This window comes from Phaenicophaeus curvirostris, chromosome 6, assembly GCF_032191515.1.
Source record: "Phaenicophaeus curvirostris isolate KB17595 chromosome 6, BPBGC_Pcur_1.0, whole genome shotgun sequence".
Classification (NCBI taxonomy): Eukaryota; Metazoa; Chordata; class Aves; order Cuculiformes; family Cuculidae; genus Phaenicophaeus; species Phaenicophaeus curvirostris.
Genome location: NC_091397.1, coordinates 40,105,554 through 40,130,836, shown reverse-complemented (window position 1 = coordinate 40,130,836; position 25,283 = coordinate 40,105,554). Strand labels below are relative to the sequence as shown.

General features: G+C 40.5%; 2 protein-coding genes across 2 annotated transcripts in view; one reads left to right on the top strand and one right to left on the bottom strand.

Moving 5' to 3' along the window:
- Positions 1-25,283, top strand: part of STAC (SH3 and cysteine rich domain) — a 598,932-nt gene that overhangs the window by 488,534 nt on the left and 85,115 nt on the right. The gene's annotated exons all lie outside the window — the stretch shown is intronic.
- LOC138721689 (probable G-protein coupled receptor 141) lies at positions 5,038-9,491 on the bottom strand. The gene is made up of 3 exons (XM_069859047.1): positions 9,406-9,491; positions 8,027-9,058; positions 5,038-6,723 (listed from the first exon to the last, which is right to left on the bottom strand). The coding sequence occupies exon 3, from the start codon at positions 6,694-6,696 to the stop codon at positions 5,833-5,835; it is 864 nt and encodes a 287-aa protein (XP_069715148.1). The 5' UTR covers positions 6,697-6,723; positions 8,027-9,058; positions 9,406-9,491; the 3' UTR covers positions 5,038-5,832.

The window sequence follows — 25,283 nt, the reverse complement described above, 5'->3', positions numbered from 1 at the left end:
GTGCACTTGAGGGTTTAGTGTGGGAATGGACAGCTAAGAAACTCAAGGAAGAAGAACAAGGCTACCAAGGAGCTGCTTTCAATGAGTGCATAATGAATGTATTTGCTGAGGACTTCACATTCATTTGGAGAGAAGTTCCTGAGACTGGTTGGAAACGTACTAGACACATCAAAACAACAACCCTTTCAAGAGTCCATGTAGAAGCTGTGGAGTCTATGGATTCAGAAACGGGGTTTCTCAGTGCACATGATTTTGTGCTGTCAGACCTTTTCTCTTTCTTCCCTGAACTCCTAAGAGTTTTTCTCTATCTATTCAACACAGTAAATCTTCCTACAACTGAGGGATAGATGAAGCAGTTCACTGGCAGCTCGTTGCTTTTCCTGTTGATCTGTTAAGGTAATGACACAGGATGGATCACTATGAGCAATTACAGTCTTCAGTGACAACATTTAGAAATAACATTTTTTGCTATTGACTTGCCATCACATTTTATGGTTTCTGTGATGCAGCTCTTTCATCCTGTACAATGTCAGTATATTCCTTCTGAGTTATGGCTTCTGCCTTTTGATTGTCAGGGTAGTCACAAATATGTCAGATCAACAAAATACCTCTGTACAATTTATGTCATACCGTTTGCATGACAACAGATTGTCACGACAGGATGGTTATAGTATGTGGATCCTCATTGACAGCCAAAAACAATGTAGTAAAGAAAACGTGAAGAAATTGTGTTTCTTTCTGCCCATTTGTACCTTTTGGTTTTTAAATATTTTTTTGCATTTTCCTGTGGGTTTAGTTTGATCTGATATTTATTCTCTGCGTAACAAACATTGCTATAAATGCTGGCCTCCCATAGCTTTTCTGCAATGTTTTTATCCATGTATTTAAGGATAAATTTTCATCACAAAGCTCTTTTCAGAAGTTTACCTGTATGTGATTCTGCTCTGTATAACAAATAGCTGCTTTGTCGCTCATGGTTTTTAAAGCACTGTGCCACTAGAAACCCCAGACTGCATTGTATATGGTAAAAGGCAGGAATCATAGTGTGGTTTTGTGTTTAGGACTGAAATGGAAAAGATAAAGGAGGAGTTGTTAAAATTGCTGTTCAGAACAAAGACACCCTGAAGTATGTGAATCCTAGGCTTAGGGACTGACTCCTTCATAGCAAAAAGCCACCCTGAAACTCACAGTAACTGGATAGCTAGGACAAGGGATTCAGGCTCAGACAATGGAAATACAAGATAGGTTACAATTTTAATCCTGAATTCTAGGGAAAGTATGTGAAATGAACAATTTCATCATTCATCGAGAAAAAAATTTTGCATTTGTGTCCTATGGACATTCTGCAAGTGTGCTACCCCCACTTCATTCTCCCCGTGACCTCTTACAGATCATTTTCTTTATTTCATACTTTGGTAACTGCAAAGGAAATGATGATCATCAGTTATTGCAGACAGGAGAATGTTGATTGTAAGTTGTAATGAGCTTCCTGCTATGTATGGGTTGGGCAGCTTGAGCCTTCTGAGGTAAAGAGCATTACTTAATCATACTTTCTTTTTTCCCCATCAAAATCTGCCAGGGCTCAGAATGCCAGTGCTTGAGTGGCAGAAGAAAAGAAAAATAAAAAACAGGGGGAGGAGAAATGTGCCTTTGTTTCTTTCTAGTGCATCTGTTCCTTCTGCTTGCATAAAGTGAGGGGCATGCCCATCTGACAGCATCATCACGATGACCTTTCTCTATAAGCAAGCAGAGGTAACAGATGCATCAGAAGGAAATGGAGACTTTTTTTCCATTTAAGAATTGCTGTTCTAGCAGATATGAAATGAAAAAGCTATGTCTATTGTGCAGTTTGCCTGTGAGTGGGCTCACATGACCTCATCACTGGAGGATAAGCCTGAGTTAGGTACAATAGGAAGAGGCCACCTAAAGCAGTGCTGTAGCTGTGACAGCAATAAGCACGCTAGTTTTTGATGGCAATAATCCTCTTGTTCAGCCTATAGCTTTCTGTTATCAAACTAATTTAGGACGTCAGGTGTACAAATGGGATTTTGGTTTTGTTTTGTTTGCCTTCTCCTTTTATGCACAGCTTCATTCAGAGAAAAACAACGGAAGATACATTTAGCAGTGTCATATTCTTCTCTTCAGAATATCTGGGGATTTTTCTGATGTTCATTTGACGGCATTAAAAATGAATGGGATGATTAAATGGTTTACAATTTTACATGTTCAATTAATGTGAAAACAATTACTAATGTGTATAATTATCTCCAGAATTACTTGGATCATGCAAATGGCATTCAAAGCAACCATTTTTAATTTTTAATCTAGGGGATGTGTCATTACATAGTTTGTAGTAGGAAGAGTACCCTACAATTTGAGCTCTTTTATTATTGCCATTTCAGAATCTACTTCTCAGATTATCCTCCTGGAGAGTGATAACTTTCTATTTTTAATTTTTTAGAGTGCTTCCAGATCTCAGTGGGGAACTCAGTACTGACTACAGTTTATCCCTATCACTTTAGTCTGAGTCTAAGATGTAACATCACTGGGATCGATGCTCAATTCATTATCCTCTGAATTAAGAGGACTGTACTGAGACCAGTGAGTGGTTTGACCTCACATTACGGAGCCCTAGTCAGTAACAAAAGGTACGGAGAAAATCGCCAGGGATTAAAAAAAAAAAAGGAAAAAAGTGCTTAGATTAATTTGCAGGAAAGATAGATTAGTGGTGAAGGGCAATATGCAGAGAGGAGTGAGCTTCATGCTCCCATGTGCTTAAAAAAATTGACTCTTGAATGGAAGGGGGAATTGAGGTAAAGTACAATCTGAATGGAACAACAAGCACTAAAATTACGTTCTACCCAAAGCCTTGGTGCAAAATCTGTGGTAGTTCTTATTAATTGTGAGAAGAAGCTGAAGTGTAAGCTGCACTTCACTTTCCATACTTTCCCTCATTGCAATGATTAATAGTAAAGTTTATTTGGCTGTGGCTACCAGAAGAAACATCACAGATGCAAATTTCAGCTACATCAGATTTTCTGGCAATCTATGGGCAGGGACCTCATTGACAAGGGGTGTGTAATGGGCTGACCCTGGCCAACATCTGAGCACCCACACAACCACTCTCAGTCTCTCCCCTTCCAGCAGGATGGAGGAGAGAACAGGATGAACAGGACCAAAATTAATGATTCGAGACACAGACAGTCTAATAGGTGCAGGAAAGAGAAGAAAGGCAAATAACAAACAGGAAATCACTCAACCACCCCCCACAAGTAGATCGACGTGAAGCCAGTCTTTGAGCAACTGCCACCAGAGAAGTTAATCAACGACTCCCCCCCCGCCCCCTTCTTCCTCTTCTACTTTAGTTTGCATTGTCGAGCGCAATGTCATATGCTGTGGAATATCCCTTTGGCAAGTTCAGGTGAGTTGTCCTGCCTGTATTCTGTCCCAATGTCTTGCCCACCCCCAGCTTACACTCTGCAGGGCAGGGTGGGAAAGAGAGAAAGCCTTTACGCTTTACTGCAAACATCAAGCAGTAGTCAAAACACTGTGTGTTATTAGCACTGTTTTAACCACAAATCCATAACACAGCACCATATGGGTGGTTGTGAAGAAAGTTCACTCAAGCCAGCCAGACCCAGTGCAGCATGCAGTCGTGTGGTACCCAAGCAACGCAAGCAGAGCAGATCTAGTGATAGCCAACAGTAGATGGTTACCAGACAATTGTGAAGGTCAACACAGCTTCATCATCACATTAGGAAGTCAATTCAGTGGGTCAGGGTTACTTCAGCAAGGTACACCGCCAGGCACAGATAAATAATGTCAGGCAAAAGACAAGTGCAAGACCATCAAGGCACAATTTTTTACTGTAGCTGAGGATATGCATGTGATTTCCCTTTTCTTCTTCCAAACTTGCACACCATTATGCTGGGTTGCTAGACTATTAGTGGACTCACATCAACACTAGATGACTATGATCTTTACCGGGTAAGTCATCTTGGAAACACTGGTCAGTAAGACTAGACAGTGACACAGGATACTTCTTCAAGTGACAGATATTTTATTTTGCCATAGTAGTCTGGCAAGTAGAAGGGAAAAACAATGTACTTGTTGCCCCTCCTACAGCTCTGCCAGTTTTCCTAAAAACTTTGATACAGTCAACTTACTGCAATTCTTTCTGGTGGCAGAGGTGCAAATGATTTCTCTGCAGGTCCTGCCTCTTTCCTTGTTTTCCTCAAAACTCCCCTGAACTTCCAGAGCTTTATCTAAGCTTTTTCATCTTGAGGGGCCCTGGCTTTCTTAACAGCTACATATGCTGTGTCCTGCCTGGAGAAAGATTTGAAAAGCTGCTGGTTTGGGAGCTATTCATCTGTTTTAAAGTCTGTCTCTTTGCATTTCATTTCTATTGCATTGTATTGTACCTCTGGCTGTCATCTTTGGATATCATGAGCCAATCAGACCATATTGTATGAACAGGAATGGACTTGGTAACATTAGAGGGAGTTGTAATGGCAGGGGTTTCAGAAGACTTCAGGACTTGTTGCTCCCATTTTTTAAAAGAGGCAGAAAGGATCCTGGAACTGTAGGGTGTTGTCAATAAAGATTTTTTAATGGAAATTTAAAGACAAAAGCGTTGATAAAGTAGATGTAAGCTCTTTCATTCAAATAAATGCCATCAATCTGAAGCATTACTAGCATTACTCTATAGGTGTAACTTTATAACCCTCCCAAATCAAGTTTTGACCTGTTTGAATCCAGGGATCATAGCGCTTCTGGAGCAAAGATTGCCAGACTAAAAGTTACAGCAACTTACAGGATTATGAAGGAGGAAGCATACTCTTGGGCAAATGGAAAAAATATGGCATCTGATAATTAATCAACAGGCAACTGAAAATGACCAGACATCAAAGGTTTTTTTGGAGGCTGATCAAATATTTCCCTCTCCTAGAGAGTGATTGGTCCTTCAGTAAAGGACCAGATCTGTTGATTTGAACTCCAAATACAGTTATGAGACCACCGTAACCTAAATGTCTTTGGCAACAAGGGACCTAAGGAGAAACAGGCACATATCCAGTCCTGAAGAAAGAGGTATGTAAGGCAGAAGTTTTGAAATCTGTGGCCTGTTCTACCCTCACTTACTCTAAATGTGTGATTACCACAGTTCGGTGAGCTGCTTGTGGGTTTGGAATGAAGCAAATAAAGGTGAAGTTGTGAGAATGGTGTTTTTATATAATTTAATGTATAGTTTGTATAAGTGAAGAAAAGTAATTTCTGCTGAAATATGCTACTAAAATGTTTCATTCATACCCCATTTCATGCCTTGAATACTTTATATTTGAATAGAGTTTATACCCTTCCTATCTAAAATCAATAATACAAAAATCCTGTAAAGGAATTACTTTCTTCCCACTGTTCCCTTCAGTGTCGCTATTGCCAGAAGAAGTTGTTAGAACTTCAGAGTAAACAACATGTTTGCCACAGTGAATTGTTGTTACTCAGACACTTTGAGGAAAAAGTTACAAAGGAGTGGATGTTCATGCTGTAATTGTTAGAGGGGGACAGCTGAGGAAAATCTTAATGAAGCTTCAGGACACGACTCTTAGGTTAAAGACTAGAGTAAGGCTCATGTGTCTGCCTTCAAGAAAGAAGGTGAAAAACAGAGTTTCTGAAAGATGGATCTTACTGGTCTGCAAAAGCCAAACAATACTACAGACCAGGACAGCCATGCTGAAAACTTAGCAGTATCCCTAGCCTAGCAAAGTCCTGAGAATTTTATTTCTGCCAAAAGCTGGTGTTGACAGCCTACAGCTGGATTTCCTGGTAGTTCACAATTCAGTGGGCTATTCCTGCTATGAAACACAACATATCCAAGCAGCACATTGTTGTTAGAGCTAAAAAAAATTCATTGTATGGGAGTAGTTTATGTTCTTTATCCAAGTGAACATTTTGGATGTAATATATTCTGAATACATGATGAGGCATAAAACACACTAAAGTTACCAAGATGAAGAAGAAACTCTTTGCCTGAGCCCTAAATTCCACATGGGAGTTAATGTCAGGCCAGTATTTCAGAGCCAGTCTACAGATCACAGACAACTGGATTATGGTGAGCACTGCACAAACTGTGACCAAAATCCCAGCCAAGCAGTAGTTTGCAATCACTATTGATGTCTTGTGTATGTCCTTGTGGAACTGAAAGCATTTGGAGGAGTGATATGTCTTAGAGGTGCCATAATACGAGAGAAAAACAGGTGTGATCACCAGCACACCCACCAGCCAGATAGCAGACACCCAGGCTGTAGTGTAGCACTTCTTAAATTCAAGTCGGAAGAGGCGTATTATGATGATGACCACGTAAAATGCAAAGGTGGTGTACATGTGGAGGTAGACGATAGCACTTGTTAGCTTGCAGGCGAACATCCCAAATTTCCACTCCTGTAAAATGTAATAGCTGAGGCGGAAGGGGATGCTGAGTAGCATAAAGGTGTGCAGCACCAGGAGGCTGATGATGATAATGGTCATCACAGATCGTGATCTCCTTTGAAACAGCTGATGGGACATTATGATGACCCCAAGGGTGCCGCCAGCCAGATTGATGAGGTACAGAGCCATGAGAACAGCATAGAGCCTCTCTGAGGTGTATGTCAGTGTCTCATTGGACGAATGGTTCAGCTGGGTTATGCTGTTGTTAGGCATCCTCCTAAACTCCTCTTTCAAACGTTACTAAGAGAGAAAAAAGGGAATTTTTAACACAGATACAGTTTCTTTGTTGCTTCCTTTATCGTTAACAACAGAACGTCACTAATTCATGAAGACTTTTTACTGAATTGTGTTTGAGCAATAACCCGTACCTCTCAGTGATGAAACCACATTTTATGTAATTATAAAAATTTTTTTTCCTAAACTTATTTTTTTCAATAGCTAAGACACTATCTGTATATGAATTATAGAAGTTTAATCTCTGCTCATGTTATAAAGCTAAAATTTAAGGTGGGGAAAAATACTGAAACATGAAGAGGTTGTACCTATAATGGGTGGATACTTTATGGAGACACCTGAGCCATCTTTTCAGCATCTTTCTGGATGGAAGAAGAATACCCATAAAGCAAAAACAGTTTCAATTTCTAGATGTCTAAACAACATTAAAAATAAAGATTTGCAGATGAAAATTCAATTTCTTCTTGCTTCAGTTCTAGGTCTTTTTCCTACAGAATTTTGCCTGAGCTACTCTACTATAGAAAGTGAAGAAAAGCTAAAAATTAGTTTAGGAACAATCTTCTGAAAGATACAATTCTATTGGCACTTGTAGAACATACAGCTGTATTCTTATGTAGACCTAAGGCAAAATGTGGAGTGCTCAGTTGCTTGGGGTTCACATACAATTTTCTGTACAAGGGGACGGCACAAAAGGTACTTTCTAATGAAATCTGCCCTTACCTTAGAAAGAGCTACAAAACCCAAGTAAGAACTGAAAAATGGTCTCAAAAAAGCAGTGCCTTCTCTCTTTGACTCCTTTGAAGTTTGAAATTAGTGAACTTGTTTTTACTAGCAATTCATAATTCTGTTGCACTCATCTGTAAAATCATAGACTGCAACAGCAAAACATTTTCAGATAAACTTTTTAATGAAGCATCAGGCAAGGCATCCTTAGAAGACCATTGGAGTGTTGTGTCCAAGACTGATATAAAATGTTTTGTTCACTCCCTTTTAAAATACATTATCTTAGAAGGCTTTAAATGGTTAAAATTATATGCTGGTCCAATATTGCTGAGACTGGTATGAGAAATCTGCTTTCCCATAAAGTCTGCTATAAGAAAAGTTTTGCAAACTTTAAGAAAATGGCTTTCTGCTCTTGACACAAATTCGTTTTCCAATTTGTATTGCTGATATTTCAAAGTGGCTTTAAGAAGGTACCATCATTTGTTGTTATAAAGAGCATAATTGCAGCCTAGATGCCAACGTATTTTATTACTGAGAAGTAGATTTTTTTTTCACTATTTATAGAAATAAAGTACTTAAATTTTACCTTTTAATCTCTTATTTTTGTGATTTCTCCCTTCTTCTTTGCCATTTCACACATCCATAGCATACTGCATATATAATCAATGTGAAACAAAAAGGTTTTGGTGTTACTGTTTGACTGAGAACAGTTGAGGGTTTTCTCAGCCCACGTACAGGAAGGCACAAGGCTTTTTTCTTGCTTCAGTGTGATAGCAATCACATACGTTCAACATCCAACACTATTTTGTTTATGTAGAGAAAACTGCTGAAAACCTGCTCAGCTGTCAGAGACCATCATTGTGCTTCGACATGTTGGACAGATCCACTTGTCAGGACCACTTCTGCCCCTAGTTTGGTTAGTCTTAAAGTGCAGATGGGGAGTGGTTCCTGGAACCGTACAAATACTACAAGTTATTGGGTTTTGCTATGAACCAAGTAAGAAGTGTTGCTGATGAGGCAAAGAAATGTGCAGATGAGCAGAGGATTTTTCGTCACGAATGCACTTCTTCCCCGAACTTGTTTTATGTTTAATAATTAAGCTAAATGTGTCAAAATAACAAAGTGTTTATGAGAGTTAACAAAACATTTCATTCTAACATGCTATTAGATCTTCAAGATTTAAGAGATTACTCACTGTTTAAATATTATAAGTAAAATAAGCTTTAGACATATGGAAAGCAACTTAAAAGTTCCTGCTCTTAAAAAAGACATGCAGAGGCCAGTGGTGCTTGAAGATTGTACCTGACCTGAAGTCATGAATGCTGAGCCCAAGCCACATCATTAGTACAAGGTAGCTGACTAAAAAGAGGAAAGCATTGAGTCAAGGCTCGTCTAGAGACGCTAAAAAGCAGATACTTGATAAGAAATTAAACAGAAAAATGTTAGCCCAGTTTATTTTTCAATTAGAGTTCAGGCTGCAGGCAGAGTTACCAGTATCCAAACATTAAAGGACAACTCACAAAGTTTTGTGAACAATATTCCAGCAGGACTGAACTGCCATCATGCAGTTATCCTCTGCTGTGGGTATGAGGATCGTTCCCTCCTCAAAACTTCTCTCCTGTTATTAAGCACAGTAATTAGGAACAGCAAGATGTGAAAGAGAACTATTAGAAGTAAATAAATACGAAGACTCAAACAGACAAGGGCATTAAAAGTCAGGGAAAGAAACAGAAAGGGTTGTAAGGGTGAGCAAGAACATGGAGACAGCAGTCTGTAAGACATTCTCAGGGTAAACTGGAAGCACTGAGGGAGCAGCTATAGTCTCATCCAGACCAGGATCTGGAAGAGGAGAGATGCCCATTTTGGAGACTGCATATACTCGTGAGTTTGGGGTAAGAGAAATGTGCAAATTCTCTAGCAGACAGAGCACTGAAGGAAAACAGCTAAGTGAATAATGGTACTCACCAGGTGTAGTTCCAGCATCTCTTAATCCCTCATAAGGACAGGCTGCTGCCTGACATGGTAGCAATGATGCTTGGATGGCAAAATGATCAGCTGGTTCTGCAGAAATACACAGGAAGGTAGGGTGTTAGCCTTGATGTCAGAAACAGGTTGTTTCTGTGGGTTAGAGTAATCATGAAGCTACCTCCACAGCCCCTGGGAGAAACTGGGGAATGCCTGCAGCCTTGTGCTCTGTCCACAGGACTTAAAGTGATCCACAAAGCTTGAACCATCAAGTTCAGGTGTTGCATCAAGTGCAGAAAAGTGAAGAAATCACATTCCTGAAATGGCTGCTATGTGACAGCCAGCGCTTCAGATAGAGCTGAGTCAGCCTATGACATCAAGAGCTTTGTATAGTCTATTATCTTGTTGAGTTCAGTCTGAGCTGTTTGGATGTAAAGTGATACCAAGCAACCTGTAAAGGTATCGCATAGGTGATTCTCTTGTCACTTTAGGGAGAGCATCTTTGTCTGACACCAAAACTGCTGGGGTTCAGCAACTGAACTTCTTTATGTTTCATATGTCTGAGTTGCTTTGTCCTTGAAATGTTCCTTGAAGGTTGTATGTTGAAGCTTTCCAGTGTGTTAACCTTTCATCTTCACATTCTTCTTTAAAAAAAACCAATCACCCAACTCAACTCAACTCAACTCTGTAATCTAGGTCTTAAGTTTTAGGTTAGCTTTTCACTTGAGTACAAGAGGAAATTGAGTCACATCTGCCTGTTCAAATGAACTTTCAGATCTTTTTCTTCTTACTGTGTCAGCATATATATTACCTTGGCCAGTGGTGAGGATAAAGGTTGAAAGAGAAATGCATATATACATATCTGAGATCCAGGTCAAGACCAGCATCACAAACAGGTTTTAAGGAAGGATAGAACTGGGCATGAGTAGTTCAACACTGGGGGAAGAAGACGACAAAGAGTAAAAGTGAACATTTAAATTATTAAGAAGAGAAAATGAAATAGAAGAAGCAGCAATAGTTGAGAGAAAAGGAACAAAGCCTGCTGGATGTTCAGAGCTGTGATTAGTCTCTGTGGAAGCATCACTGGTTATGTCTGTGTATGGGTGTAGCAGATTTACTCTAAGCAGGGACTAGATCTGCAAGTGTAACTCTTAAGTTCCTGAATTTCATTTCTGTATGATTTCCTCTGCTTCTGTGTCACTTTCTAAGAGAATGTTATGTTTACTGGTCAGCTCCTTTCTCTTTAGGAACAACCACAAAACTATGCTACCTTGCATTACTGGATAGGTTTTTTTTATTTTAGCTGCCTCTCAGCTAGGGTTATAACCGCTAATAATTTCAGTTGTTTCCTTGTGTTAAACCCTCTATTGCTAGTCATTTGTGGAAACTGAGTTACATATCATCTTGAGCGATGAGTAGATCATCTTGCAGCCATCATGCAGCATATACAGGACAACCAGGTGATCAGGCTCAGTCAGCATGGATTTAGAAAAGGCAGGTACTGATTGACTAATCTGATCTCCTATGACAAGGTGACCCACTTAATGAGTGAGGGAAAGCCTGTGGATGTTGTCTACCTAGACTTCAGCAAAGCTTTTCCCACTATATTCTCCTGGAAAAACTGGCTTCTCATGACTTGGATGAGCGTACTCTTTGTTGGGTAAGAAACTGACTGAATGGTCAGGCCCAAATAGTTGTGGTGAAAGGAGTTAAATCCAGTTGGTGGCCAGTGTTCCCCAGGGCTCAATATCAGCACCAGCTCTGTTTAATATCTTTATCAATGATCTGGGTGAAGGGATTGAGTGCACCCATAGTAAGTTTGCAGATGACACCAAATTGTGCAGGACTGTTGATCTGCTTGAGGAAGAAAGACTTGGACAGGCTGCATCAATAGGCCAAGGCCAACTGTATGGTGTTTAACAAAGCCAAGTGCTGAGTCCTGCATTTGGGTCACAACAACCCCATGCAGTGCTACAGGCTTGTGGAAGCCTGGCTAGAAAGCTGCCCAGCAGAAAAGGACCCAAGGGTATTTGTCAATTTCTGGCTGAATAGGAGCCAGCAGTGTGCCCAGGTGTCCAAGAACACCAATAGCATCTTAGCTTGTGTCAGAAATAGTATGGCCAGAAGGGCTAGGAAAGATGCTGCCCCCCTGTACTTCTTACCAGTGAGGCCACACCTTGAATACTGTGTTCAGTTCTTGGCCTCTCAGTACAAGAAAGACGCTGAGGTGCTAGAGCATGTACAAAGAAGGGCAACAAAACTGGTGAAGGGTCTGTAGCACAAGTCTTATGAGGAGCAGCTGAAGGAACTGGAGCTGCTTAGTCTGGAGAAAAGGAGACTGAGGGAAGACCTTACCGCACTTTAAAACTACCTGAAAGAAGGTAGTAGCGAGGTGGGTGTTGGTCACTTCTCACAGGTAACAATTGATAGGACAAAGGGAAATGGTCTCAAGTTACACTAGAGGGGGTTTAGGCTACATATTAGGAAAAATTTCTTCACTAAAAGTGGTGTCAAGCATTGGAACATGCTGCCCAGAGAAGTGGTTGAGTCACCATTCCTGCAGTTATTTAAAAGACCTGTCGATGTGGTGCTTAGGGGCATGATCTAGTGGTGGCTTGGCAGTGTTAGGTTAAGTGTTGGACTTAAAGGTCTTTTCCAAGCTAAACTATTCTGTGTTTCTATATAAGCCCGTTATAAACAACAGAAAGGTAAGAATTCCTGTGTTATGTTTTAATGTGCTGCTTTTTCTGTGGCTGCAGATGCAATCACAGTTTTTGCTGTCTCACTTCCACTCTGTTAGACATGAGTCACAAGTACTGGAAGGTGAGCAAATCACAGTCCATGGTTGGTGAACTTGCAGGATAATCCCTTTCACTTCCTAGTCCCACTCACCCATGAATCATGAAAAACTCAATAACTTCAGTCACCAAATGGCCAACAAGGTTAGCAGGTAATTTGAGATTCTTGGACAAATCTACTCACTTGGTTGCAGATTTTCTGAGAGGTTTATCGTGCTTTGTTTGTCATGATGGAAGAGGGTATCTGTTACATATTTGCCTCAATCATACCTATTTAATGTGACTGAATAGAAGACTGGAGAAAAGGAGCAATGACCAAATCCCTGTATTTCTAATACTGCCCTACTACAGGATATCAGGCTTGGCTTCAGAAAGATAGAAGAGGGCTTCCTTTAAAAGCAGAAGGGGGTCTTTAGGATTCAGCAGTTACCTCCCTTTGGGGGTGGAGGCAATTCTTCTTCTGGTGCTTTGGCTCCACTTTCCATGGGACTACGCAGAGGTTACCGGTGGTCATTGTTCCTGAGCTCCAACAAGCCTCTCCTGCCTCTGCTTTTGGCTTGAAAGTCTCTGAGCAAATATGGATTTCCTCAGATTAACAACCCACTGCTTTTCATCCAAAAATTCGGCAGGGGAACATCCCAGAAACATGAATAGCCTGTACAGTTGTTATTCAGTATGAATGTAACATTTGCTAGTGATGCACTCATTTACCAAAGAGCAGAGGGGCACACCAAGGCTGGTGGATGAGGAGAACAGAATGCCAGAAGCACCATGGCCTCGAGCCCAACAGGAAGAACCAAACCCTCAAAATGTTTAGAGACTGAGGTGAATGCTCAGCCCTAGGGACAAGACCTAGAAAAGGGGATTAGAAAACTTCTTGGATAAGACAGCTGAGATGCACTTGACAATTTTAAAAGGGAGAAAGTAAATTAAAATAAAAATGAACAGCAGCGCTATGAAAAGTAATATTGCTGTTGCTCAGTGAAGCAAGTGAAGAAAGGATAGCGTTGCCTCTTTCATATCCATATACAGCAGGAGGCAGGATTTGACAGCGTCTGCATTGGGCTGCTGCAAGTCTGAAAAGGCATCGGCAGTAGTCTTCAAATGGAGATTCATCCACGGGATAAATATGCATTCTGGAAAAAATTAAAAAAAGAAGCTGTGGTTTCTTTAATCATAGCTGGTGGGCTACTAACATCCTTGCAAACCTGCCTGACTAATTTCTTACTGCATAGCGACAATGTTGCTGGCTGGCTGTTAATGCAGACCTCCAGGACCTCAGAGGGTACGAATCTTTTTGTAGGGCAATGCAGTCATCTGGACTGTGAAATAATTGAAAGGGCCTGAAGTCCTTGCTCAGCTCCCATTTTAAATACCTGTGACAAAAAAGTGATTGCACTTCACAGGGAAACATCAGACTGTCTCAAGCCAAGTCAGGTTTTATAAATCACAATGCTCTATGTTTCTATGTACCTTTGAGATATGGAAAAAAAACCCCAAACCCAGCACAGGCATTTTACTGCCGTATCTACTATTTCTTTCTCACTTGGAGGGCCATTCTCTGTTCATATGAAAGCCTTCTGGGTGGTACTGGTCTTAGCATCCTACAGCTGCCATCCATCAATGGTAGGGCAGGTGGATTTTTCTCCAGGGTTATCACTGACTACAGATAGCTACAGAATTGCTACCTAAAGTGTTTTTCTTACCAGATAACCGCAACCGCACTCATGCATTATGAGATTTTCCATGATCCAAGTACAACACTCATGTACCTGTTCCAACCACATTTTACATCCCTTTAGCTGTTATTTATTCACTATGAGAAATAAGCTCAGGAGGAAGGTCCCTTTTTCAAAAGGTTGTACATTTACTCTCAGCAAATCCTGACCTCTTTGGAAGTTTATTTTATTTAAATCTGAGAGAGAGCAAAAGCTACCTAAAATATGATTAATAATTTGATCTAAAGTACAGATGAAAATCAGGGAGGGAGGATACCTACACATTTCAAGGGGGCATAGATTTATGTGTTTCAATTGTACATTTTCAATGTACAAAATAGCAGAAATAATTATAGTAGAAATAAGCATCTTCAAAAGCATTATATTTATTTGTAAATCTTAAGGCCTGAGTCATCTAAAAATTCAAAGTTCCTTTGCATAAGAAGAACTCTTATAGATAAACCCAGGGATTATATCTTCAGTTTAAAGGAGGTCAGTGAAAGAGACGATTAATTGTCTCACATATTTTTCTTTTCCACTAGGCATGATTTTAGTCATGACTGCTGACTGTTAGTCAGCATCAACCAGTTGTTATCTATGAGAAGCTAAAAATTAATTGTTTTAAAAGTTACTTGTTAGATCAAGTGGGCTGAGAGAGTTAGGGTTGTTCAGCCTGGAGAAGACTCTGAGGAGATCTTATAATGACCTTCCAGTACCTGAAGGGGGCTACAAGAAAGCTGAGGAGGGACTGTTCACAAGGGCTTGTGGTGACAGGACTAGGGGCAATGGGTATGAACTGGAGAGGGGCAGATTTAGACTAGACATAAGGAGGAAATTCACCGCAATGAGGGTGGTGAGGCACCGGCACATGTTGCCCAGGGAAGTTGTGGCTGCCCCATCCCTGGAGGTGTTCAAGGCAGGTTGGATGGGGACTTGAGCAGCCTAGTCTAGTGAGAGATGTCCCTGCCCTTTGCAGGGGGGTTGGAACTGGATGATCTTTAACTTCCTTTCCAACCCAAACTATTCTATGATCCTATGATCCTCCTGATACTTGAAAATCCTACTGATTAAAAAATATGTAAATAACATGGATTTCCTGTTTGAGCTTTGTGGAGTTTTGCTTTGCATGTTCCTATTTAACAATTTAAATAAAAAGAAGGTTGTGTCAAGATCCAATTTTATTTTCTAAGGGATCTTAGTTGCAATCCAAACCACCAATTTAAGGAATTTTACAGTCTTTTTCCTCCTTCTTTAAAAATGTGGCTTAAGTTCTGAAGCATGGTGGGTTTACCCTAACTGACAGCTAAGCCTGCACCCAATGGCTCATTCAGTGCAGATGGGATGGGATGAGAGAGACAATCTGAAGGGCAAAAGAGAGAAAACTCATGGGTCAAGGTAAAGACAGTTCAATAAGTTGGGGCAGGGGAAGAAAAAAATTAAGTGATGCAAAAACAATCATCACTCACCACTAGCAGACCAATGCCCAATCAGTTTCTGAGCAACGGCTACTTTGGAAACATGCACACACACAGTTGTGTTGCTGAGCATGAAGTTAGATGGTATTTCAGTCACTTCAGGTTTGTCGTCCCAGCTGAATTCCTCCCCCTTGCCCACTGAAAGCTCATGGGCTGACACAAGGGCAAATAGGAAATACAGAGGTGGCCCTGGCATTATGCAAGCACAGCACCATACATGCTGCTATGGGAAAAGTTAATTCCATCCCTGCCAGACCTAGTTTTGATGCAAACAGCTGAAATACTCTGAAAATGTAACAAATTCTGAATGTTTTCAAAATGAAAGCTTTCCTTAGGTTTTTTGTTTGTTAGTTTTTAAAATGTTTTCAGAAAGCTTTTCTGGAATATAAATTAATCCAGAAAAAAAATTTCTATGCTGCAATTTTCACCTGAATGGACCATACTTAACTAAGAAGAGCCACACTTACATTTTTTTCCCAAAAGCATCTTTCTAGTAGCAAAAATCCCTTTACTGCTTATAGAGTAAGGGAAGGACAGAGTGGCATATAAAGTTTAGATCACTGGAGGATGGGGCACATCAGTTGTGAGGGTCAAACATCGCATTAGAAGACTCCTGGGGAGGAGCCGGCAGGAATAAGTGGCTGTTAGAAGCACAGCTTCTCAATGCAGAATCGGGAATCATTCAGCATTCTCACCACAAGTTGTGCGTTAGAAGAGAGCTTTGTGGATAACACCAAATGGGAGAGCACAGTATACTCTGCAGAGCAGGGCTGCTGTTCACAGGGACCTCAGCAGATGCAGTCAGACATAGCCCTGGGCAGTCTCATCTCACTTTGACCTCAAGAGATCTCTCATGATCTATTTTTACCTATGATTCTGTCATTTTAATTTGTCTTAATACCACAGAGGTGAATCTCTTCCCTTCCACATCTTTACTTTGTCTTCAAAGCTTTGTGAAGTTTCAACTTACTAAATCTATTTGCTAAGTATAGTAACTAGCTTGCAGCAATTATTAACGTGGAACGTCTAGTAACACAAATTTAAATTACTATTTGCTCTTGCATACATTCTGACCTCCAGAACAAGATTTTGTCCTTGCTACTATTTTATCAGCTTAGGGTTTTTCTGGTATAGCAAAAATACCCCTTGATGTTAAAATACATGAAAACACTTAGGTCCAACATAATTATTATTTTTTTTGTTTTCACTTCAGCAGTAATGCTGATGGTCTCACACTCCTACACACTTTGTAAAAGGTGTTATTATGGTGATATATTTCACACGCTGTACCTTTCCGTATGTCACCATTATTGCTTTTTTTGTGTCCCTTGTATAGTTATTTATGCCCATGAGTGACCAGTTTAGTGTATTTAACCAAGGAACAGATGAGATTTTTCTTGCAGATTGATTTTTGTCTCATAGCTTGGCTTTACTTATTTGTCTGTGGATGAACTGCTCACTGTCTAATTACACTTGTCATGTTTTCTGTTTGTACTTGTACTTTTGCTGTTTCCTGTACTTCATATTCACTGGGATAGAAAGTTTGCTGGTGTTGTTTGCCAGCCCTGTTTATCCTCCACACCCCACTGCTGCATTTTCAAAGAGCTCCATCCCTCCTAAAGCACCCTAGAAGGCTCAGCCTTTCAAATTGCTTAATTGACTAAAGAATAATGCTGCTCAGTGAAAGAGGTATCAGCTTGTGTTTGCAGTCTGCAGTTAGCAGTGGACAGAATGAGAACTCCACTTTAATGTGTGATTATTTTTCATTGTTTTACTTGTGACTGAGTTTCCAAGTCGATTATTTTGTTGAGACAAAGTAAAATGTACAACATCCACTCAGCAGCCCTGAATGCAGCATGTTCTTCAATGTTAGAGCAGTGCTACAGTAATTGCCTCTTTATACGTTATAAGATTGCATACAGGAATATAGCAGAGTTAACAAGATTGTGCATATGGATGGGTTACATTAGTAATGAGAAACAGCTATGCTAATTAACTCTGCTCCCTAATGAAATTAAATTCATGCAATAAAAGACATTTATAATAAAGTCAATTCAAAACCAGAGTATATAAGTTTCTCCATATGTAATTCATTTATTTAATTCTGTATAATTCCTTTACTACAGCAGGGTGATATAAACAACATAGAACAGTAATCCTTGACAGGAAGGAAGGAGAATTTAGCATTAGTAGGCTGAGATTGTTCCAGTTTCTATCAAAGAAAACAACAGCTTCCTTCCCTCTCCCCCTCCTCTCCTCCAGATGTGCAGACTGGTAAATTAGTGAACTGTTATCTCTCACTTTTTAAGTTAATTCTGGAAAAATATCTTGATACATTAATTTGCACATGTAAATTCCTTAAAACCAAGGTAAACTCTCAAAATATAAGCTTGAGTAGAAGACGTAAAGCATCATTCTTTTCCCACTGAGCTCACAATTATTTTCACAATCAAGACAATGGTGATAAGGGCTGTTGACCATTCTATTTTCCCCTGTAACATTTCAGTCAATTTGCTTTCTGGTTCATCTGGAAGACAGTCACATGGTCTCCACTATTGCCAGCCAGATGTTGAGCTGGTCATATGTCCTTGTCTCAGATGCCAATCTACATCATTCCACTTGGCCAGCCTGGTCTGTCCATGCTCTTTCATCCTAGTGGAGAAAACAGATGCCAGCTTTTGAGCCCGGGGCAGCTAGTGGTTGTCCAATGGCCATGGACTTTGGTGGCAAAATGCTATGTGTCTGTATGGCCTTTGTGAGTGGAGGCTTCTGAGGTTGTGGGTGAATTTCATCTGATGGAGACCCATGTGCACGCTTTGTTGCAGTCTCAGCTCTAGCAGTACTACCAGTGGGTTCTTCTTGCTTCATGGGCTGTGTGGACAGATGGTGCATCAGGGCTAGTCAGTGCAGAGACCAGGTCCTCCTCACTCATTAGGCAGTTGACGATGTCCAGTGGAAGACAGGTTGAGTTGAGCCTGAGTAGGATCTATTCCAAACAGAGATGAATACAGCACACAGTTTACTCCCTCGTGAGCTGAGTTCTTTGCAAACTGCATAAAAGCTTATTCCCATAGACCAGTCCCATGAATTATTGTTTGCTGTCCATTGCATGAACGCTGCCTTAGTATAGCTGTTTGGATGCTCTGCAAGTTCTTGACTTTGAAAGCATCCTGGTTTCCCATGCACCAAGCTCAACTGAGACCACAAATATTTTAGTTCTTGCATGACTTGACTAATGAATTCTGTTGCATCATGACTCTGCAATACAACAGGGGCTCCAAAAGTGAGATAGATGTCAAGAAGCAGTAGAGCCACCTTAGCTGGGTTTCTTTATTGTTGTAAGTGGATGGAGAACACAAAATTTGTTGAAGTAGACTTGGCACACCATTATCCTCTTCAAGTAGCCTAGACACATGGACTGCATATTGGTAAAAGTCCATTTGCCCCGGTGCTAAGTGCTTCTTATTCAGAACAAACCAGACAGCAAACCACTCCAAGCAGTGCCTTCCTTATTCTTGGTGTACTACAAAGAAGGATTTCAAGCACTCAACATCATCTCTGGTGATGTTTGTATACTGTGTCTTTTGTGACATAGTTGTAGCCACTATGGCCAGTGGCCGTATGTGCCTTTTTGATGTATCATATGTATCTATGTTCACATGATATGTGGGAGATTCCTCTTTCATGTGCCTCTTTTTAATCAACTCCACAGTGTCTCCACATTGTAGAATTTCATATCTGAAATGAGGGAAGTTGTAAGCAGTTTATTAGTAATAATGCTATGTGTCTAAATGGGGAGAACAGCAATGTATACACCTAGAGCTAAAGAAATAGAAGGAGCAGGTTCTCCATACTTACTTTGTGAGAAGGTAGTATTCATGTCTTGATTTTGACTTCATATTCTGTTTTGTCTTCTTTATTTCAGCAACAGTTGTACAATACTATGACTTTTGGATCATGTAGCTGGAGTACTTATATTTTTGTTCAGTTCTTCTCTAAATTTAACTTCCAGGTCCTGAGGCATCTTCAGGGATGATTACTTAGCAAGCAGAGAAATCTGATTCAACTCCCTCCTTTTATGTACAGCTACTCTTGCACTGATTTCTGATGTATGCTGCAGCCATATTGTGAAACCAGTCATTTTGTAAAATGTCTCAAATCAGCCATTTCTCAATATTACTTTCATTTAGTTTGCAAAATGACCAAAAATAGTAGGCAAGTATTATGCCAAATACTCAGCCTCTAGTTTTTTGAATTCATTAGCTTAAAAGACAACAGAAAGTTCTGTTTTATTGTATTTTATTTCCCAAACTGTTCAAAACTACACAACATGTCACAGAAAAATCTGTGCATATACATTCTAAAATAAAGACTCCTGTAAGGTCAACTTTTCTTTATAAAATTAGCAGCTGTTCTTAATTTTTTGTTCCATTGCATTGGTATTTGAAACACCTGACCTTCCCCACTGGAATAACAGTGAAAAGAGTTTATGTTTTGTGAAATGCTAGAAACCATTAGGCACTTCTGGTAGTTACCAAGAACAGAATGCTGTCCAGTGGTGTAATGAAATAGCCATTATTTTCTGAAATGCCTAAACCCAGTCATTTCATGTGGCAGAAACAGTCGTTTAATGAAAGACCTGCAAATTTCCAATCTTTTTTCTTTTTTCTTTTTTTTTCCCCAAATAGCCAATTTCACACTACCATCATAATATATAGAGATTGTCTGCTGTTTACTGTAGAGATAGATATATTCTTGCAAGCTGAATTTAACTTACAAACTGCTTTTCATTACATGAAACTTCATGGTGCTGCTTTTAGCGTATAGACACGTTTCATGTCTTGCGTAGATCCTCATTCAGCTGCTCTTCTGTAGTAGAGAATGAGAACTGTCTGTGTTCATATAAGTGGAGCACACACCCATTTGTTTTTCTCTGCAGGCAGCCCTCAGACTCTCCTCTCCAAGGGTATGATTCAAGGTTGTTTGCCACAGCATTTTCCATCAATGCAGATAAAGTTTGCGCTGTGCTTTCTTATTTTCTCCAATGCTTTTGTAGCTCTTTACTAGAGGAATGTCTGCAAGGTCTCACATATGCTGAGGAAAAGTATTAGAAAGATGAAGTCCTTTCTGCGATTCTTGCATGTCTCTGTTGGAGATTATGGTGCCACCACTAGTGTATGCCTTTCCCTGCATCCACAGGCAGTTTGTTGTGTTTCTCCATGCTGTAGACCTCTAAAACAGATGAGAGGCTGCAAGACTTTTTCCATGAGTTTACTTCCCTTAATGCACAGTCCCTGCAAGTACAGGTCAGGATATTGCTTCCCAGGTTCAGATGAAGCATTTGGATAAGCTTTTAAATTTCTATGCTAAAACCTTGTTGGCAATGGGCATATTGTAGTTTCTCACCATGGCCCTACTATGGATGGGGTTGCCTGTGGATTTGATAGCTAAAGCCCCATCAGGTTTTGTGTTACCTCTCCCATCTATAGGACTTGCACCATTTCCGTTAGCAAGACATCAAATTCAGGTGAGCCCCAGTCACCCATGGGTGGCGCACAGTTCATTGAGGGCACAGATACCAGAGCTAAAGAGCAAAACCAGCCAGCCATTCCCAAACTGGAGGCACTACTGGTAGAGAGGGAAGTGTTATTGCATGACAGTGAAATCAGCCAGCTAGCCCATCTGCTGTATTACCAGAGGAAAGAGAACTGTGTATTACTTACTGTTATATTTCAGGTAATGGATATTGTATGTTATCTTTACCGATACTTCTCTTTTCAACAAAAACGTGGTTTATTAAGCAGATACTAGAGAGTCATAAAAATTATCTCACCGCGTACCAGAAAGCTTACTTTGATTTTCTGAAGTTTCCGTCTGGGAGGTCAAGCTGATGTTTTATTAATGACACCCTTGGCTTTTGAAACCAGCCCTTTTTTCCAACTAAGATCAACCCATAGAGTTTACGGAATCACAGAATCACTAGGTTGAAAAAGACCTCCAGGATCATTGAGTCCAACCATTCCTATCAACCAGCAAAACATGTCCTTGAGCACCTCATCCACCTGTCTTTTAAACACCTCCAGGGAAGGTGACTCAACCACTTCCCTGGGTAGCCTGTTCCAGTGCCCAATGACCCTTTCTGTGAAAAAGTTTTTTCTGATATCCAGCCTGAACCTCCCCTGGCGGAGCTTGAGGCCATTCCCACTTGTTCTGTCCCCTGTCACTTGGGAGAAGAGGCCAGCACCCTCCTCTCCACAACCTCCTTTCAGGTAGTCATAGAGAGCAATAAGGTCTCCCCTCAGCCTCCTCTTCTCCAGGCCAAACAACCCCAGCTCTCTCAGCCGCTCCTCATAAGGCCTGTTCTCCAGCCCCTTCACCAGCTTTGTTGCTCTTCTCTGGACTCGCTCCAGAGCCTCAACATCCTTCTTGTGGTGAGGGGCCCAGAACTGAACACAGGATTCGAGGAGCGGTCTCACCAGTGCTGAGTACAGAGGGAGAATAACCTCCCTGGACCTGCTGGTCACGCCATTTCTGATACAAGCCAAGATGCCATTGGCCTTCTTGGCCACCTGGGCACACTGCTGGCTCATGTTCAGTCGCTGTCAACCAACACCCCCAGGTCCCTCTCCTCCAGGCAGCTTTCTAGACAGACTTCTAGTCTGTAGCACTGCACAGGGTTGTTGTGCCCCAAGTGCAGGACCCAGCACTTGGCCTTGTTAAACCTCATGCCATTAAAAAAACCTCATGCCACTACTTACAGGGGAAGGTGCACACCAAGTCCTATTTCTCTGAAAATGGCAGAAATTAGTGATTTCATGGGCCAGAAATGTCAAATCCTGCAACGCTATTGAAGTTGCTGTTGAGGAACTGCTACCTCTCCTGCTTTTGAAGGTTGCCATGCCCACCTCTCCCTATCCCTGGAGAGAGCATGAAGAGCTTGAGACAACTTTCCTGGCCTGCAGCTGTGGAGGTCCCTCCTTCTGCTGGCAGTACCTGTAGTGTAAGGCCCTTTGATCCCTGGGAGCATGTGGAAATGGAAATGTCAAGTGATGTGGATCTGTGGAAAACTGCCTGGAAATCAAGAATCATGATCCGAAGGAGAATGATACAAGTAGGATTACAGTCTGATAAATGCCATATTACCAGCATTGCTGCAAAAAGCAGTCTTGCTGTATTTATCCTTGCATTGGCTCAATTTTCCATGACTCCTTGCTGAGCTAGAGAGGGAACTGATGCAGCTGAAAGCTATTCAGCGGAAGAATCCCAGCCCTATAGAAAGAGCCATGTGGGAATGGGAAAAAATTGTGGCAGACAGCAAGTTTGCTCCTATCTGTGACAGTGCCACCTTTTGGCAACTTTAAGGGTCCAATAAGCGACAGGAGATGAAGGCCAAAGATGCAGTCCTTGTTATCTTGCCACTGTGTGGCAGAAACATGCTGCTCTCCTCTCCTCACTCCCCATCACATTCTCCAGGTCATATTCACTTTAATCCTGTTGTAATATAGCTTTTTGTATTCTCAGGTGGTTGTTTTCTAATCCAGAACAGTCCTCTGTGATCCAAAGTCAGCAAAATTGGCATGTCCTTTAAGCCTGTTGAGCCTCTTACCAAGTAGATGACGTTAAGTGGAAATTCCCCCTCTTTCTATAGATTAGTTCCCACTTCAGCAGTTTCCCATCACTGCCTCTGGTTACAGGAGCCACTTAGCTACATTTCGGATGCTGCTCTACCCTCATCTACACTTTCATGTTCAGAGTCTAAATAACTTTCAGACTCTTTTTCTTCTGTGTCATTGCCTGGCAAGACCTCCATTCCTTCTTAGCCCTCCTGGATGAAGCTAGCAGGGAAGGTGCCCAGGGAGGTGGAAGAGAACAAGAATGTGGTGAAGGGCACAGCAGAAGGAGGCTGGAGGGAGCAGCAACCGGTCCTCCCTGTAAGCCCAGTCTGCACCCCTGCTGGAAGCATCACCTCTGTCATCACCTGGCAGGGCAATTTCTGCCAGTGTCAACCGATACTTCCTTTTTTCAGGGTGGAGGGAGGTTTTCTCTTCCAGACACTAACACTCAGAAAGCAAGACAAGTGGCAGATATAAAATTTGTGCAGATGGTCCAATAAAAAGTGTGTCTTGTGCTGAATAGAATCACCAGCTTAAAGCATGGAACTATGACTGCCTAATTCTGCTCATTATCATCCTTATTTAGAATTAACATCATTAACATCAATTTTCATTTGGAAAAAAACCCTTATCTAGTGGTTTTTTTGTGACGCTATGGTGCACTGTATTGTGAATTTGTGTAGTTGGTTAACAATTGGTTAAGCTGCACGGTCAGGAGATACTGTTTATAAACATGCTTCATTTCTTGAAAGTCTTGTTAAATTCAGATACAAAATGCCTTTTATTTATATGCATATTTGCAGGAAGGACTTAACTTTCTCAGCAGGTAGTAATGTTATTTGTTAACAACTTTATTACGACAGAAGGGCTATAATACATTATTTCAAAGGTATGCAGTGCCTATAGAAATATGCAAGGTATTTTCTTCCACCCACAATGTTGCTATAGGAGGAAACAGAAATGTACTCTTTTCCATCTTGCCTCCTGCCACAAGGAAAAAATGCTTTGTTTGTGTAGTTTTAAAAGAAATCTGGATCAGAGCGATTTATAACCTTCTTAAGGACACCTAACTAACTGATAGTGAACTACACATTCAATTTGACTCCTTATGAAAATCTCCATAGTTGCCTGACAATTGTAGAATCAGGCTGGTAGTGTTCTTCCTATTTACCATCATCCTTTTGGGACAAATGCATTCTCAGTTTTGTCTCAGACACACACACACACTGCAAGGTCTCACATTTCTCTCTTTATGATTTTTGATGTTATATAACTTTAATTAGATGTTGACCTGAACCTATTCTCTCATGATCAGACCTCCTGAGAGATGTAAAGGAGCTTCAAGCAAGAAGGAAGACAGGGAAGAAAGACTATAGAAGAGATGGGATCCTATAAAGTAACCATCTTTGTTGGGATCAAATGCAATGAGCAGAGCAATGACATTGCACTGGTACCGCAAGTTCAACCAATAGTTATTTGATTGCCATCTGATGAGCAAGAGATGTTGAAGGTGAAGTAGAAAGAAATGGAAATATTCAGAAGCATGAAAAGGTAGACTTCAACAGCATCATGAGGACAGATCGTCACTGGAAATTAATCAGCTGATAATGTCGAATATGTCAAATTATTAAAATATTATTCCGCTGACTCTATATGAATAATTGTAACCTCATGTATTTGACAAGAAGAAGAAAGATAAATTAGCCATTGCTGTCTGGGGTTATAGCAGTCAGAGATTCATACTCTTTTTTTCAGGTGGGGGGATAGGTGTAAAGCTGCTGAACTACAAAAGCCTGAATAACCTTTACAGAATTTTTCTGCTGATTTTTTTCCTCTTTTCAAATGGAATTTGATTCTGTCTTCAGAAATAGTGACTTCCAATGCCTTACTGGGATGTAATAAGCTTTTTAGCTACATCAGGTCTATTATTCTTTTCCATTCTTCCAATTCAAGAAGTATCATTTCAATTTCTTCTACTACTACTAAATTTACAGAATCTGTTTCAAGATGAAGATAGTGTAAGTAGCTATAAACTTCAAAACTGCATAAAAACAACACAGGGGAACAAAAAAAATTGTTACCTTGGAGAACTAAAATATTTGAATTTTTGAGAGAAGAAAAACGCTGTCTGAATGATCTAAATAAAATGATTCTCACTGTTAATTCTTTATTCTTAAATGGAACAATTCTGCAAATAAAAATACGCTGTTTGTTTGAACTTCAATGTTCATTTCAGTAATAATGTGTCATTGTTGTTGGAGACGTTTTCATCAT

Excerpts from the sequence above, each read along its gene's own strand:
- LOC138721689 (XM_069859047.1), bottom strand. The coding sequence starts at position 6,696 with ATGCCTAACAACAGCATAACCCAGCTGAACCATTCGTCCAATGAGACA.